The sequence below is a fragment of the Callionymus lyra genome, chromosome 7, assembly GCF_982586985.1.
Source record: "Callionymus lyra chromosome 7, fCalLyr1.hap1.1, whole genome shotgun sequence".
NCBI classification, from domain to species: Eukaryota; Metazoa; Chordata; class Actinopteri; order Syngnathiformes; family Callionymidae; genus Callionymus; species Callionymus lyra.
The window spans coordinates 19,481,048-19,494,981 of NC_141824.1; the positions used below are offsets into that span (position 1 = coordinate 19,481,048).

The window sequence follows — 13,934 nt, forward strand, 5'->3', positions numbered from 1 at the left end:
TGGTCGACGATGGCTACTGTAGATACAAACCGAAGGTTCGATTTGTTTGTTCACGTTGACTACATACCACGGTTAACCCCAAAGTTAACATGTTAACGATGGTCCTGAACATTTCCGACGAGGGTAAGATGGCAGACTTCCGGCTGTCGCTGTTTTGAGAGACAATGCAGAGAAAAGTGTACAAACTAAGATTAAGCCCAAACGAGGAAGCTCAACTCGTTCGAGATGAACAAGAGAGAAGAAGAAAACTACGAATACAGCAGGTATGTCTTAGTTATATCATGTTTAAGAGTGTTCCTCATATAGAAACGCAGATGTTTTTGATTGCTAAAAATTAACCCCACATTAAACGTTACACTGTATTGTTTGTTTTTGTATTTATCAAACTCTTTTCAATTTTATTTAAAAAAACAAGTTATGTTGTATAACTAAAAAATATGGATCTAAAACATTACTTGACTTTTGAATAACATTATATAGTCTATCTTAAACAAATGTGTTTGCTCAGGTGCGAGAACAGCAGCGCTTCATTGCCCACCAGATCAGGCAGAATGTGGAGCGGAAGCGTCAGCGTGAACTTGGGCTGCTGGAGGAAAAACTGCGGAAGGACTGGGAACAACAGCAGAGGGAGAAACTCATCACGCTGCAGAACATGTATCATGAGAGTCTCAGTCTGGTAGGCCAGGGACACAGGAGCGCCAAAGAAAATGTGAGATTCGGATCCTACGTTTAAATATGTCCCTTCTGCTATATTAGGGTTATTACCTCAGTGACCACCCTTTTAAATTATTTAATTATCTGCATCAGGAGCCCGACTGGGAAGCCATTGCACAAAGAGAGGAGGAGAATCAGGCCAAAGCTGAACAGCGTTTCAGAGAAGCTCTGCGAGAGCTCCAGACTCAAAAACTGAAAGACAACGAGAATCAAAGAAGGTGAGTGTCATTGTGTTTCCTTTTTCTAACACGTCACACACACTGGCAATGACAACAGACAGTTATTTGGCGATACTTATTTGAACCTGGAATTGAGTGAATATGCTCATCAACATAAGCTATGTATAGAGAAATTAAATCTGTTCAATTTAAATTTCTTGCTTTCAGTTGATAATATAAGGGAGAAACTAGACATTTCTGGACATCGGTGTTGACTCCAAGAACACATGTTTATACATAATTTCCATTTAATTTTTAGAACATGAGTCATGGTGGTTAATTTATTTTTAAATTCTTTGACAGGACCATCAATGCCAAGATCAAAGCCCTGCAGGCTGAAAAGGAAAGAGCTGCCAGAGTGTCCAGTCTACCTCCTCCACCCCCAAATGTTGTTCAGGTGAGTCATAACTTGTATTTCTTTTACATAAGATACAGATGTGTACAGTAAGTGTAAGTATTTAATATTTTTATTGTTTAATATCATTGTCTTTTTCTCAGAGCATTGTTTCAAAGAGGCCGCCAGTGAGACGAAGATATGGTGTAGGCGTGTATGGCAACACTTATTTCCACATGTCCACCACTAAAGTGGACAGAGAAGACTCTGACCAGGCAAGAACTATTCATTGTTTAATACTGGGTCAAGGTCTGCTTGGTGCTAAATAAATGTCTTATTTCAGCCAAATGCACAAGAAATGGCAAAGCAGGAGGCGAGAAGGCTGGAGAATCTGGAAGTGGAGGAAGAGAAGAAGAGAGAGGAGCAGATGGAGACTGCTCGATTCAGAGGGCAACAGGCTTTAAAGAAGGAGAAAGACATTCAGGTATTAATGTTCCTAAATTTATATACTGTTGATCTGAGTTTAAAATGGAAGAACAGTCTCCTATTACTGCCTCGCCAGATTTAGGAAGGCTCCTTGGCTTATGATTTTTTTATTTGACGCTGCAGGACAGAGAGCGACTTCTCGTTGAACTGGAGCACCTGCAGCAGACAGACATGTTGAGGAGGAGACAGCAGGTTTCACTGATGCCTCCTCACATCATCCAGCCGCTCTATGAGAGGCAAGAAAAGGAAGAGGACTTCCAGATGCAGCTCGAGTTCGCCTTTGAAGACATGTACAAGAAAGAGAGAAGTAAGAATGGCAGAGAAAAGTTTAAAAAGCTGTTTGAAATGTTGTGGATGTTAAAAAAAAGTTTCAAGTTAATTTTTTTTGTTGGTACATTAGCTGATCTAAGATGGATTGTAGGAAGTAAATTAGAAATCCATTAAAAATATGACTGTGATTGTGTTCAACTGTTTGAGTTTTTATGTGAAAATTAATCTGCCCTGTTCAAGGAGTTGAAGATGACATGGTGCTTCAGCTGCTACCTGAGCCGCTTCCACCTCTTCTACCGTCACCTGGATTGGCAGACAATGGGCTAGACATCACGCATGATGACATTGTCACAGTGTACGAGGTGAACGTGGCGCCGGAGGCACCGAGGGAAGATTCAGAAACGACGTCACAAGGTAACTTGAAGTTGAGGGTGACTAAACATTATCAGTGACTCTCACAGTGAAGTTTTGATCAAACTGAAATCTGCTTCATGGATGGAAAAAAAAGTTCCCTTGTAGAAATGAGTGTGGGCTGAGAAGGTGAATGTTGTGGTTCTGCAGTTGATCCCTCTAGAGCGACTCACAGACAAGTGCTGAGAAAACTCCTGGACCGAATAAGGGACCAGACCAACCAGCCAATCCAGTGCACCAGCCAAAGTAGTTTGATCCCTGTGGACGAGTTACCAGCTGATCAGATCCCAGAGAAGGACACAAGCATAGAGTCCGGCTTGTTGAGCAACGAGGAGAGAGGACCTCTTGCACTCCCCCCATGTGAGTACATGAGAAGATCCTGCTGATACAAGGGTGTCGGAATAACAAAATTAAATCGTATCGTTTGTTTTCTATTATAAGTGACCAGAAATATTGTGCACGTTTAAAAAAAGGAGACTAATATTGTATTATTTCGTTTGCTCTCTACTTCAGCTCTGACGGAGGAGGATGGAGAATCCTCTTTGGCTGATGAAAGAATTCCTGAATCAGTTTCTGACTCTCACAGCGAAAGGGGAAAGGGGGTGCGTCTTTTATTTTTTAAATTTATTTTCACTCTTCTTTTTAATGAATATAAAGACCATAGATTTATCTACATTTAGACAAAGTTAAGCAGTGTTTAATATTTTGAGGTTTCCCGTCAGATTGATCGAGGGTCAGTAAGTCATTTAAATCTGACCTAAACTCTCATAGTTGCTGGAGTTGGAGAAGCAGCAGCAGGTGCTTTTGCTGCAGGAGCTGGAGGAGCAGAAGACACAACTAGAGCAGATGCTGGTGGAAGCTCAGCAGGAGAGAGACTCCTTGAAGACTGCCGTGAGCCAGGAAGCTCCTGCTGATGGTCCCGAGCCAGTTGCCGAAGACCAGGAATCAACCAGGACACCAGAGGTAGAACTTGACAAGTTTGGTCTTTTGCAAATTTAACTGATTCAATGAACTCTCGCCCTTAATACTGGACCATCTGTGGAGTAAAAATGGAATTAATTTAATAACTTGAATGCCTTTAAACCTTTTATCTACATATATCCACAACAAACAAAACATGGACCAGATTTGCCAGCATTTTTGTCTTTTCACATTAAAACTGTTATTTACCAAAGACTTGGTGATTAAAAAAAAAAAAATCTAACTTTTCTTTGAAAAGGGTACAAAAAACAGTTGAATTTCATGTGATTCATGTTCACTGATTTTTTTTTTTTTTTTTTTTTTTTTTTTTCTCATGTCAGACAATTAAACAATTAATTTCACCAACTTGTATTGTTGAAATACAGATTGTTCCATGTACCAGTGAAGATGATCACACCAGGACAGTCAGACAATACCAGATGAGGTTGCTGGAGCAGGACAGGTGAACATTCTTTCACCTAATCTTAGTGTCTTAGGGATCTTGGGGACAATTAAGGAGTCTTTTCAAGTCCGCTCAGAGCATAAACGTATTTAAAACTAGATGTTTTTAAGGTCAGAATGATTAAATTGATTTTTGGTTGTAGAGTTCACCAGATGTCTGTGCAAGCGGCTCGACAACGTCTGAGGGACTATCAGCGAGCACTTCAGATCCGCTACAGCATGTCTGCTGCCCCCGCCGGTACGACTCGGTCACATGTGACCTCCAGGTCACATCTCTGTACCGAACATTCAACATCTCTGCATGTTCCCTGCAGAGAAGGAGCTGAAGAGCTCAATATACATCCATATCTGTCACCAAGTTTAGTACTTCATCAGCCAACATCTCATCATGCTTCTTCTGCCACACAATCACATGTCCACCCTGGACCTGCATTTTCTGCAAATGTTCCCACGAGGGATTCTAGGGTTTCAGCTCTCCACATGTTTGACTCCTCACTTCCCGTTCCTGCTGAAGCGGCGAGGAACCGGACAGTAGCTCACCATGGCTCTGACCAGTTGTCTCTTGATGCCCTCCAGAAGGTTCAACAGCATCTTACAGCAACAAAGAACGGTGGAATTAATTCTTCACGTCAGCTTCTTGCACATTCAGGTCATGAAACTAAATATGCAGCAAGGGATGAAGTACCACAGGATATAAAGCAAATTGAAGAGAACAGTCTGAAACGTAAACTCCAAAGAGCTGAAAAACTGTTGCAGCAGACACAGCAGGAGATGGAGATTCAGCGACGAGAACTTCAGAAGCTTTGGAGACAGAGAGAGCTGGAGGAAGAGGCCAAGAGAATCCTTGCTCAGAGGAGGTTAGAAGAGAACGCCCAAAGGCAGCTGGAGGAAAGAAAGGCTCAACATCTTCAAGAAGTCCAGCAAGCAATGAGGCAACAGGATGAGGAGCAACTAAGAGGATTCCAGGAGGCACTGTTACTCCAGAGGCTAGAAGTCATGGAGCGTCAACAAGAAGCTCAGGAGGCCCAGAAACTGCTGGAAGACGGGCAAAGGAACAAGGTTCAGGTCCGGCAGAGACAGCTGGAGATGGAGAGGCAGGAGTTGGTAGTTCAGGAGACTCGCAGAGTGCTGGAGCAGCGAGAGGAAGAAATTCAGCTGAGACTGAAACTTGAAGAGGCCCAGAGGCTCCTACAAGAGAGGAAGGAAGACATGGAGAGGCAGAGTCAAGAACTGCAAAAGGTCCGTAGACTGATGGAGCAGAGAAGTCTGGAGGGGATGGAGGCTCGGAGGCAGCAGGAAGAGGGACGGGCTGACCGAGAGCAACAAGAGAAAGGGAAGGGTCCAGTGCCAGCCCTTAGTGAAGGAATCGCCCAAGATGAGGAAACCCAAATGGTGACGGGGCAGACGTTTGGAAGCATACACAACTTGGATCATCGCCCACAGCTCACCGCAGAGGTCACAGGGGGTGCTTTAGACTCTGTCCGTCAAGCTCGTCTGAAGATACTCGGCTCGCTTCTCAAGGTCATCGATGAATCAGAAGGAGGAATTCTGTCACATTTGGCTAAGGAAGGCGAGCAGAAGGAAGTGATCCACCAGGAGAATCCGTCAACCAGTGGTGAGAAAATCTGTGTGTCTAATGTTTGCATCCAAGTGCAGTTGATTCTGTTCTTAACTTTGTCACGTTTACACATGGCCAGATATTTAGCAAAACTAATGTAGTGGGAATTTTGGCCGTTTTAAGAGACAAGGATTCTTTTAAAACTTCTGTCACAGTAGAGATTTAGGAAAAACATTTTGTAGGTTCTCAAAGTTCACAGCTCAAATAAGAGCATCTCAGGAGGAGTGCTTGGAAAGTGGTTGCAAGATCCAACTTACAATCACATTAAATGCCCAACAGAGACAATATTTTACTAAAAAGTTGTTTAATAAAGCCCAATTCAGCTGAAATATTTCCAACCTGGCAACACCTCTTCAAGTTTGGCCATGTGTAAAACGAGTGTTCTAACAGCAACAAAATAACCATGTTTTCTTTATGCCAGTCTCCCCTGGAGCTCGAACCCATGTAGTCAAACCTCCAGTGACCCGCGTAAGACTGGACAAAATGAAACGGCACGAGCTCAGTGCAATTCAAGAAGTGGACTCGCCGGTCAACATCAGCCAGTTTGCAGGTCAGTGACGACTGCAGTTTGTCTTTTGTGTACGTGTTTGAGACGCATGTTTACCCCCATCAGATCAAGAGGAGGCTGAGACGTCTCAAGCTGCTCGCTGGCTTGAGGAATGGAGTTCGTCACACTCCTCAGATAGGTTCCTCCAGATCACTACTGAGTCTGGCCAACGGCATCATGGGAGCACCTCTGATGAGTTAACGTGGAGAGACCGTTTGCTCATGGGAGTAGGAACGCCTCTAGAACTTTCGGATTCTGGTATGTGACGGATGAAACAAAGTACAGAGAGAAGAGTGATGATCTGTGACACATCTTTGCGTTTCCAGAAAGGACAATGTTGACGCCGTCCTCTGACTCTGGACGAGGAGCCGACTACTCTGGACCTGCAGTAACGACGGTCAGGTCACCCACCGAGGTCACAAGACTAGCAGAGAGCCTTTGCAACACGGTACAGTTGATCCATTATGCTACTTTGAATATACAGAGGGGGTCAGGGTGAGTGAGTTGTTTTAGATGGTTTGAATCTTTGAGGTTCTGAAATGTGTGACAGTTTCTCCCTCTGAGGTCCACATTTGTGGATCACTGATGAGAATTTAGCCAAATCTGAGTGTTCTGGCAGTTTCTGCCCGAGCCTTTGAAGATGCTTGAGAAGCTTTTGTGTTTGTTTGTCTCCGTCCGTCGGTCTGTGCGTGTGTGTTTGTCTGCATGAACGTGTGCGTGCTTTGTATCTGTTAATTGAGCAATGATGAAAATCTACACAAACCTGGAGGGTTTTTAACAAACTCGATGAAGGTTTCTACACTTGAACTGAGCTCAGCGTGTGTGCGTGCAAGAGTGTAAGAATGTTTGTGTGTCTGTTTGTGTTGTAATGATGTGATTGTCCCTTAATGTTGGCTGTGATGTAAAATGGTTTAAACCTGATGTGTTAAGTAAAAACACGTAATGAGGGTTTCTACACTTGAACTGAGCTCAGAATGCTCCACAGAAGAGGAAGTGTGGTGTGTCGTCAGTTTTTGTATTAAACTTTGTATCGATATGTTTGTTCTTAGTCTGCATTGAGATCATCTCACTCAGTCTCCTCCAACTCATCTCCTGGTGTCAGCATCTCAAAAGATCCTGCTGCAGACCTTCAAATCAGTGAGTTGTGCATTTAATGACATTGTTGGAACTTAAGTTTTTATCCATATTAAGATCCAACCAATAAGATAAAATGTTTGTTTTTGTTTTTTTAATAGTGCAGAAAGTTAGTAATATGTTTAATAAGTGCACAGAACAATGAATAAATTGGGAAAATATAAATAAATAATTTTGTCGATTCTTAGGTGCAACCAAAATGTAATGCCATAAATAAAAAAGTAAACAACTCTGACAACCAGTTCATGGTAAATAATGTATGTTCTGAAACCTTACACATTATCTTTGTTTTATTAAATTTAAAATAAAAATGATTTTTGTTTTGATTAACTATTGTGAATCAGTCCAGTTGTTCTGGGTTCATCCCAATTGTTTGTTGTTGCTCTTTGTTATTGTGAGTCAACTTCTGAACTTCTGTCTAATGTCATTCTCACAGACGAAGCGACGTCTCAGCAGGAGCAGGTCAGCAGACTCGGGCCAGATTCAGTCTCTTCGTTCAATCACAGCCCCTGTACCGACAACAGTCCTTCTGCCAGAAGTTCCGCTCCGTCAGTTGAGTCCATGTTCAGTGAAAACAGCATCCAGAGGATCATCGACAGATACACCAGAGAGCTGGATGTTTCCCTGAGCTCTGCAGGAAGACTCACCGGTAATGTACATACCACAAAGTTGTTTTGTAACATTGAAATAAATGTATGACTCCTGCTCACATTTCAATATAATAAAAGGTATCGATAATGTTTTTTTTTTGTTTTTTTTACAAATGCAGTTATTCTATGGAAGTAAATCAATGCCATCAGAATATTGAATGGTTGAATTTATTTCAATTATTCAGTATTTGTTGTATTTTAATTTCAATTATTCAATATTTGTTATATTTTAATTTCAATTATCCAATATGTTTAAATTTGTAGCGTTTTAAATTCAATATTAAATTTTTCAATTTGAAGCCTTTTATATTCAGCATAACGGTAACGGAAAGAAATTAAATGAAAACATCAATTGAGACTGTATTAATAGTTTATAATCGTTCTTTTTAAATATTTTTTGACATCACACTGTTGTTGTTAAGGAGTGACGAGTGTAAATGTTTATATTTGACATACATTCACACAGATACTTTATTAACAGAGAAGATCTTGTTTGAAACCTCTTGAGAGGAAGTTGAACAAAAATAAAAGTGCACCTGATCGTTTATGCGATTATCATCCAGTAACTCGGTACTCGTTTGGTTTTGTCTGGTGTTTTTTTTATATATATTGAATGAATTTAAAACGCTACAAATTAAAAAATATTGAATAATTTAAAATAAAACAAATATTGAATTATTTAAAATATAACGATTACTGAATATTTGAAATTATTTCATCATTTAATATTCTGGTGGCATTTATTTACTTCCATATTATTCTGACATACTTTGTTTAACAAGCTTTTTAAGCTGCAGTAATAAAGGCTAAAATATGTGCAGTATTTAATCAACCTAAGTACGTTTACACTTAAATAACTAGCCTAAATAGATTGAATCATCAATTAATTAAGTTCTCGGCTGTAACGTCTTCTCATCTTCAGACCCTGAAGGCTCTACGATGGAGGATCCAGGACCTTCAGTTTCCCAGAATTCCTTTGTTGCGTTGACTCCAAGGCCAGCTGATGTTGAAGATTCTATTTTGTCTGATCAACCTGCTTCTTCAAAGTCTCTGATAAGCAGCTCGGTTAGTTTTTTTTTGTTATCAACCCTCATGGTGCTGGTCTGATGGTGTTTGACATGCTTGCTGTTGCCAGAAGATCTTGCACGATTATCCCATCTGGAATTGAGAATGTTGCTCAGTCTCCGTCCGTCGGTCTGTGCGTGTGTGTTTGTCTGCATGAACGTGTGCGTGCTTTGTATCTGTTAATTGAGCAATGATGAAAATCTACACAAACCTGGAGGGTTTTTAACAAACTCGATGAAGGTTTCTACACTTGAACTGAGCTCAGCGTGTGTGCGTGCAAGAGTGTAAGAATGTTTGTGTGTCTGTTTGTGTGATAATGATGTGATTGTCCCTTAATGTTGGCTGTGATGTAAAATGGTTTAAACCTGATGTGTTAAGTAAAAACACGTAATGAGGGTTTCTACACTTGAACTGAGCTCAGAATGCTCCACAGAAGAGGAAGTGTGGTGTGAGTTTTTGTATTAAACTTTGTATCATTATGTTTGTTTTTAGTCTGCATTGAGATCATCTCACTCAGTCTCCTCCAACTCATCTCCTGGTGTCAGCATCTCAAAAGATCCTGCTGCAGACCTTCAAATCAGTGAGTTGCACATTTAATGACATTGTTGGAACTTAAGTTTTTATCCATATTAAGATCCAACCAATAAGATAAAATGTTTGTTGTTTTGTTTTTTTAATAGTGCACAGAAGTAATAGTGCAGAAAGTTGATGAAAAACACTACAAATTAAAAAATATTGAATAATTTAAAATAAAACAAATATTGAATAATTTAAATTAAAATATAAAAATTACTGAATATTTGAAATTATTTCATCATTCAATATTCTGGTGGCATTTATGTACTTCCATATTATTCTGACATACTTTGTTTAACAAGCTTTTTAACCTGCAATAATAAACGAGGCTAAAATATGTGCAGTATTTAATCAACCTAAGTAAGGTTACACTTGCATAACTAGCCTAAATAGATTGAATCATCAATTAATTAAGTTCTCTGCTGTAACATCTTCTCATCTTCAGACCCTGAAAGCTCCACGATGGAGGATCCAGGACCTTCAGTTTCCCAGAATTCCTTTGTTGCGTTGACTCCAAGGCCAGCTGATGTTGAAGATTCTAGTTTGTCTGATCAACCTGCTTCTTCAAAGTCTCTGACAAGCAGCTCGGTTAGTTTGTTTTTTTTGCTCAGTCAAAACTTTGTATAAGGATATAAATATTTGCTTGTCATTCAAAAGGAATGGATATTATGTAATCTTTAATTAGTCCCTCGGGGGGGAAATTCCGGTTTTCAGCAGAAAGTAAAAAACTATCCGAAATAAAAAAATATTCAATGGTGAAGAACATACTTAAAAAAAAACTGTTTAAAATAACTTTAAATAGATAATTGCTCAGACAGTAACGATTGTTTTTTTTATTACAGGATCTGACCGATATTCCAATCCCAGAACATCTTTCCGCCTCAGGGGAAGCGTCAGGTGGTGCTGAGCTGGGGCAGGACTCTTTCAAGCTGCTGGTTGGCCAGTTAGACTTGTCATCCTTCGTACCTGTGGATCATCAGCAGTCACACTTTGAGCACCTGGTCGGACAACCCTTCGCTCAGTCATCTATGATTGGCCAGCCACCCGTCCCCGGCAGCAGTGTTCTCAGATGCCGAGAATCGACTCGGGGGCACATGATGGGGTGGCTCTCCAACCAAACGAGCTCTCTCTGGACGAGTGGTGGACAGAACCTTCACACTGGTCAGCCCATGTCTGAGACTGATCCGCAGACCTCGTGGATGCGCGAGGAGAGCATGATGAGGCCACTGGTGTGGGAGCTTGATGAGTCTTCAGGTCGGAACGAAACTTCAAGTAAATAGTTCCACTTCTCTCCCAGTTCAGACGCTGAGTTTTGGTCTATTGGGGTTTAACATGCTGGATTAGAGGTTAAATAAGTCTGGTCCTTCATATTTCATTTTTATTCTACGTCCTACAACATGTTTTCAGGTGATCGCAGTCTTTTAGAAGTCTCTGATGAGACAACGACGACGACGGCGGCTCCATTACATCCCAGCATCCCCCCTGAAGCCCCGTCACTCAGTCCTGCTCCTGCAAGTCAAGATCAACATCGAGAATGTCAGGTGACAGCTGAAGGTCAGCCAGCATTTAAATGACTGAAGTTTTAGCTAGGACATGTTGTAGAGCAATTATTGAGTTTAATTATTTTTGAGTTGGAACACTAGTTGTAATTCATGTTTAGGTCTCACTCAAAATCATCGTAAATCTTGTTTATTTTCAATTGAGGAATGTTTCAAGTTCTACAGGATCGGCTAAAAACTGTTGATTTGTCATCAATTGAATAATACTAGTCAGACTTGGACACAGGTTTATATCATCAACTCTAAACAGACCATAATAATCAAACAGAAATGATTAATTTGACTAGAATCGTCTTTAATCCATCCTGGTATTCATTTGTCCTTGTTTGGGTTCAGGTTCATTTTTCGCTCTCCTGCCGGAGGTCACCTACAATGAGACGGTTGACCCCTCCATGACCTTTAACCCCCTGGAGCAGGAGAAGTCGGCCTGCCACCACGAGGGTACTGACCCATCCGTGACGTCTCCTGAGCACTTCAGAGCCAGCAAGCAGGATCATGACGTTGAGCTCATGACGCTAAGTGTGTCTAACTTGGACCAGTGTGACGTCACTGCTACGCTCATGCAGCAGCACCGAGATTCTGTCGCTCTGACAGAGGAACTTCAGTCTGAGCTGAATATGGCAACACAAGAAATGATGGTATGAGACTAGTGTTCCACATGATTAGACAAAAAAAGCTGCAAATCTGGAATATTTTAGTGATCAGTATTCGACCAACAATTCCTTCAATTAATCACAGAAAACATATTTTTATCGGTCAAGTACACATGCACAACCTAATGAGCAGCCGACTGGTTTCCTTTCACGGATGAGCAGTTTTTTCTAAGACGTTTGGAGAAAGTAACTCTTTCTTTTCTCCATATTTTAATATAAACAACAATAGTTTCTATTTTATTCAGACACAATTTCTACAAGATAATTTTTCCCTTTTTGACTAATCCTACTCTGAGCAGTTTGTTGAATCCTTGGAGTTCAGAGTCTTCAGCAAAGACATCATGTTGACGTTTACATCCTGGTTGTGCAGCAGATTGCGCCGCAGGAGAAGGGAATTCTAGACCAGTCTGAGATCACACTTGTGAGTCTGACAGACACGACGCTACAGGACAGCAACGGGACTCTTTCCGAGGACGAGCCGGAGGTCACAGCAAACAAATCGGCTGATGTCTCGCATGTCGGTAACATCCTGCAGGTGGCGACGTCACGCCTATGCTCCAATTCTGAAATGACACTGTTTTGTTTTTTTTGTTTTTCTTGTAGGAGTCTGGAGTGAAAGAAGAGCAGGAGCTCTCAGGTGAGTTTGTTGATCCATGATGAGCAGTGAAATGAATACAAAAGTTGTTTTTTGGGGGGGAAGACATTTTAAAATGAATGATCGATCAATGCCACGGAAATACAGTCAAGCTCCAGCATGTGGATCTGGTTTGTATTATTCATCAGGATGTAACTTTCTGGCTCTGCGTCTCCTGCAGTGACGTGGGGGGACGTTGACCAGCCGGATGTATACCAGCAGAAGCGTAGCGCCCTGATCCAGAGGTCGACCCGCAGGGTGGAGGACATGCGAGCCAGAAGAGCTGAAGCGAAGACTGATGCATCTGGATCAACGTCTGGATCAACGTCTGCATCGGGGACCAAAGCAGGAGCGAAGACTGAGATCAAATCGAGGAAAAGTTTCCCCGAGAATCTCCACACGACCAGCACAGGTGTGAAGTTGACAGCTTTGTTCACTCGTCTACGTAGACTGTCTAGCAGACTTGTCGACCTCTGACCCATCCAGGCGTCTGCAGTGACTCTGCACCGTCAACTGCTGATCAAGTGAAAACTTTTAATCCCGAGCAAAGAAAACGAGACGTGTTGGAGAGTCGGAGACGCACTCAGAGGTACAGACAGTCTTTCAGGATCAACTGTCACCATGTTGTGTAGCCTAGATGTTTGTGCACGTTTTATGTTGATTTGTCATAGTCTAGTTCAACACATACTATTGCCTCTTGATTCTGTGTCAGTTCTTTTCAATGTTGTCTAAGAATGTGTTTCCTAATCATCTTTACTGTGTCTTAGTATCACTGCATGTTTTCTAATGATGTTAGAGATATTTCTCTCTCACTTCCTGAAACAATTAAGTTCTCTACCTCTTTTTCTGTCTAGTTTCTCAGAGGTGTTCTCGTGTAGTCATTGTCCATCTGTGTGTTACAGTGAGAAGTTTCAGTCTTGATGCAGCGGCTGGTTCTGTCTTAGCTTTCAGCACACGTATTGTGGCTCCTTATTTTGATTTCTATTGTTGTAATTGTTACACACCTATACAATTGGGGCCCGGTGTGCAAGAGCCATATTCTGTTTTTTATAACTAGTTTTGGCGCCCTCTACAATGATTTAGACAGCATTCTTCTCCTTTTGCTCTTGAGTATCAAGTCTTTTTTTTTTGTTGATCAAAGGAACCACAAGACCTTCTCAAGACACAACAAACTTCTAGACATTTTATTTTTTCCTCCCCACAAGAATCTAGTCTGCAAGTGTTGTGATTGGTAAATTTCTTTATTTTACAAAAGACATGATCACGTCAACATTCTTGGAGCGAGGTCAGCACCATCTGGTGTGTCTGTTAACACGTTAATCTACACAAATGTGTCCTTCACCTGAGCCTGTCGTCTTCTGTGGAAAATATCTGTTTCTTTATTCCAGACTCTACAAGCAGCTGGAGGAGGTGAAGGTCCTGAAAGCTGCCCGGAGTCGTCAGGAGGAAAACGCCAGGAACCGTCTGAAGGCCCAAGAGTTCCACAAGGTGAGTTGATCAGAGCTGCTGCTGAACGTTCCTCATCCCCTCTGTCCTCCACAGAAAACTCTGGACAAGCTTCGCTCCAAACTCCCACAACCTTAATTTATCTTTTTAACAATAAAGTTTTTAATTTATGCACAAAACACTTTATTTGTGTTAAT

At 41.4% G+C, this 13,934-nt stretch overlaps 1 protein-coding gene across 4 annotated transcripts; it reads left to right on the top strand.

The window, feature by feature from the left end:
- The first annotated feature begins 10 nt into the window (after window positions 1-10).
- cep295 (centrosomal protein 295) lies at window positions 11-13,916 on the top strand. 4 transcript variants are annotated; one of them, XM_087796506.1, is made up of 30 exons: window positions 11-263; window positions 509-709; window positions 808-932; window positions 1,236-1,329; window positions 1,431-1,541; window positions 1,610-1,750; window positions 1,876-2,059; window positions 2,263-2,436; window positions 2,584-2,793; window positions 2,947-3,035; window positions 3,205-3,396; window positions 3,780-3,856; window positions 3,999-5,470; window positions 5,895-6,023; window positions 6,087-6,278; window positions 6,347-6,468; window positions 7,070-7,157; window positions 7,591-7,803; window positions 8,727-8,869; window positions 9,362-9,449; window positions 9,891-10,033; window positions 10,288-10,717; window positions 10,853-10,999; window positions 11,341-11,642; window positions 12,028-12,192; window positions 12,261-12,294; window positions 12,473-12,703; window positions 12,778-12,880; window positions 13,680-13,779; window positions 13,834-13,916. In XM_087796506.1, exons 1-30 carry the CDS (start codon window positions 165-167, stop codon window positions 13,873-13,875), a joined length of 5,841 nt encoding a protein of 1,946 aa, XP_087652632.1. In that variant the 5' UTR covers window positions 11-164; the 3' UTR covers window positions 13,876-13,916. The 4 variants fall into 4 exon arrangements, with proteins under 4 accessions (XP_087652632.1, XP_087652634.1, XP_087652633.1 ...); XM_087796508.1 differs by having other exon boundaries at window positions 12,028-12,174; XM_087796507.1 differs by having other exon boundaries at window positions 12,031-12,192.
- Window positions 13,917-13,934: the final 18 nt, after the last annotated feature.

Excerpts from the sequence above, each read along its gene's own strand:
- cep295 (XM_087796506.1), top strand. The coding sequence starts at position 165 with ATGCAGAGAAAAGTGTACAAACTAAGATTAAGCCCAAACGAGGAAGCT. Across the intron at positions 933-1,235 it reads GACAACGAGAATCAAAGAAG|GACCATCAATGCCAAGATCA; the intron begins GTGAGTGTCATT and ends ATTCTTTGACAG. Across the intron at positions 12,704-12,777 it reads TCTCCACACGACCAGCACAG|GCGTCTGCAGTGACTCTGCA; the intron begins GTGTGAAGTTGA and ends TGACCCATCCAG.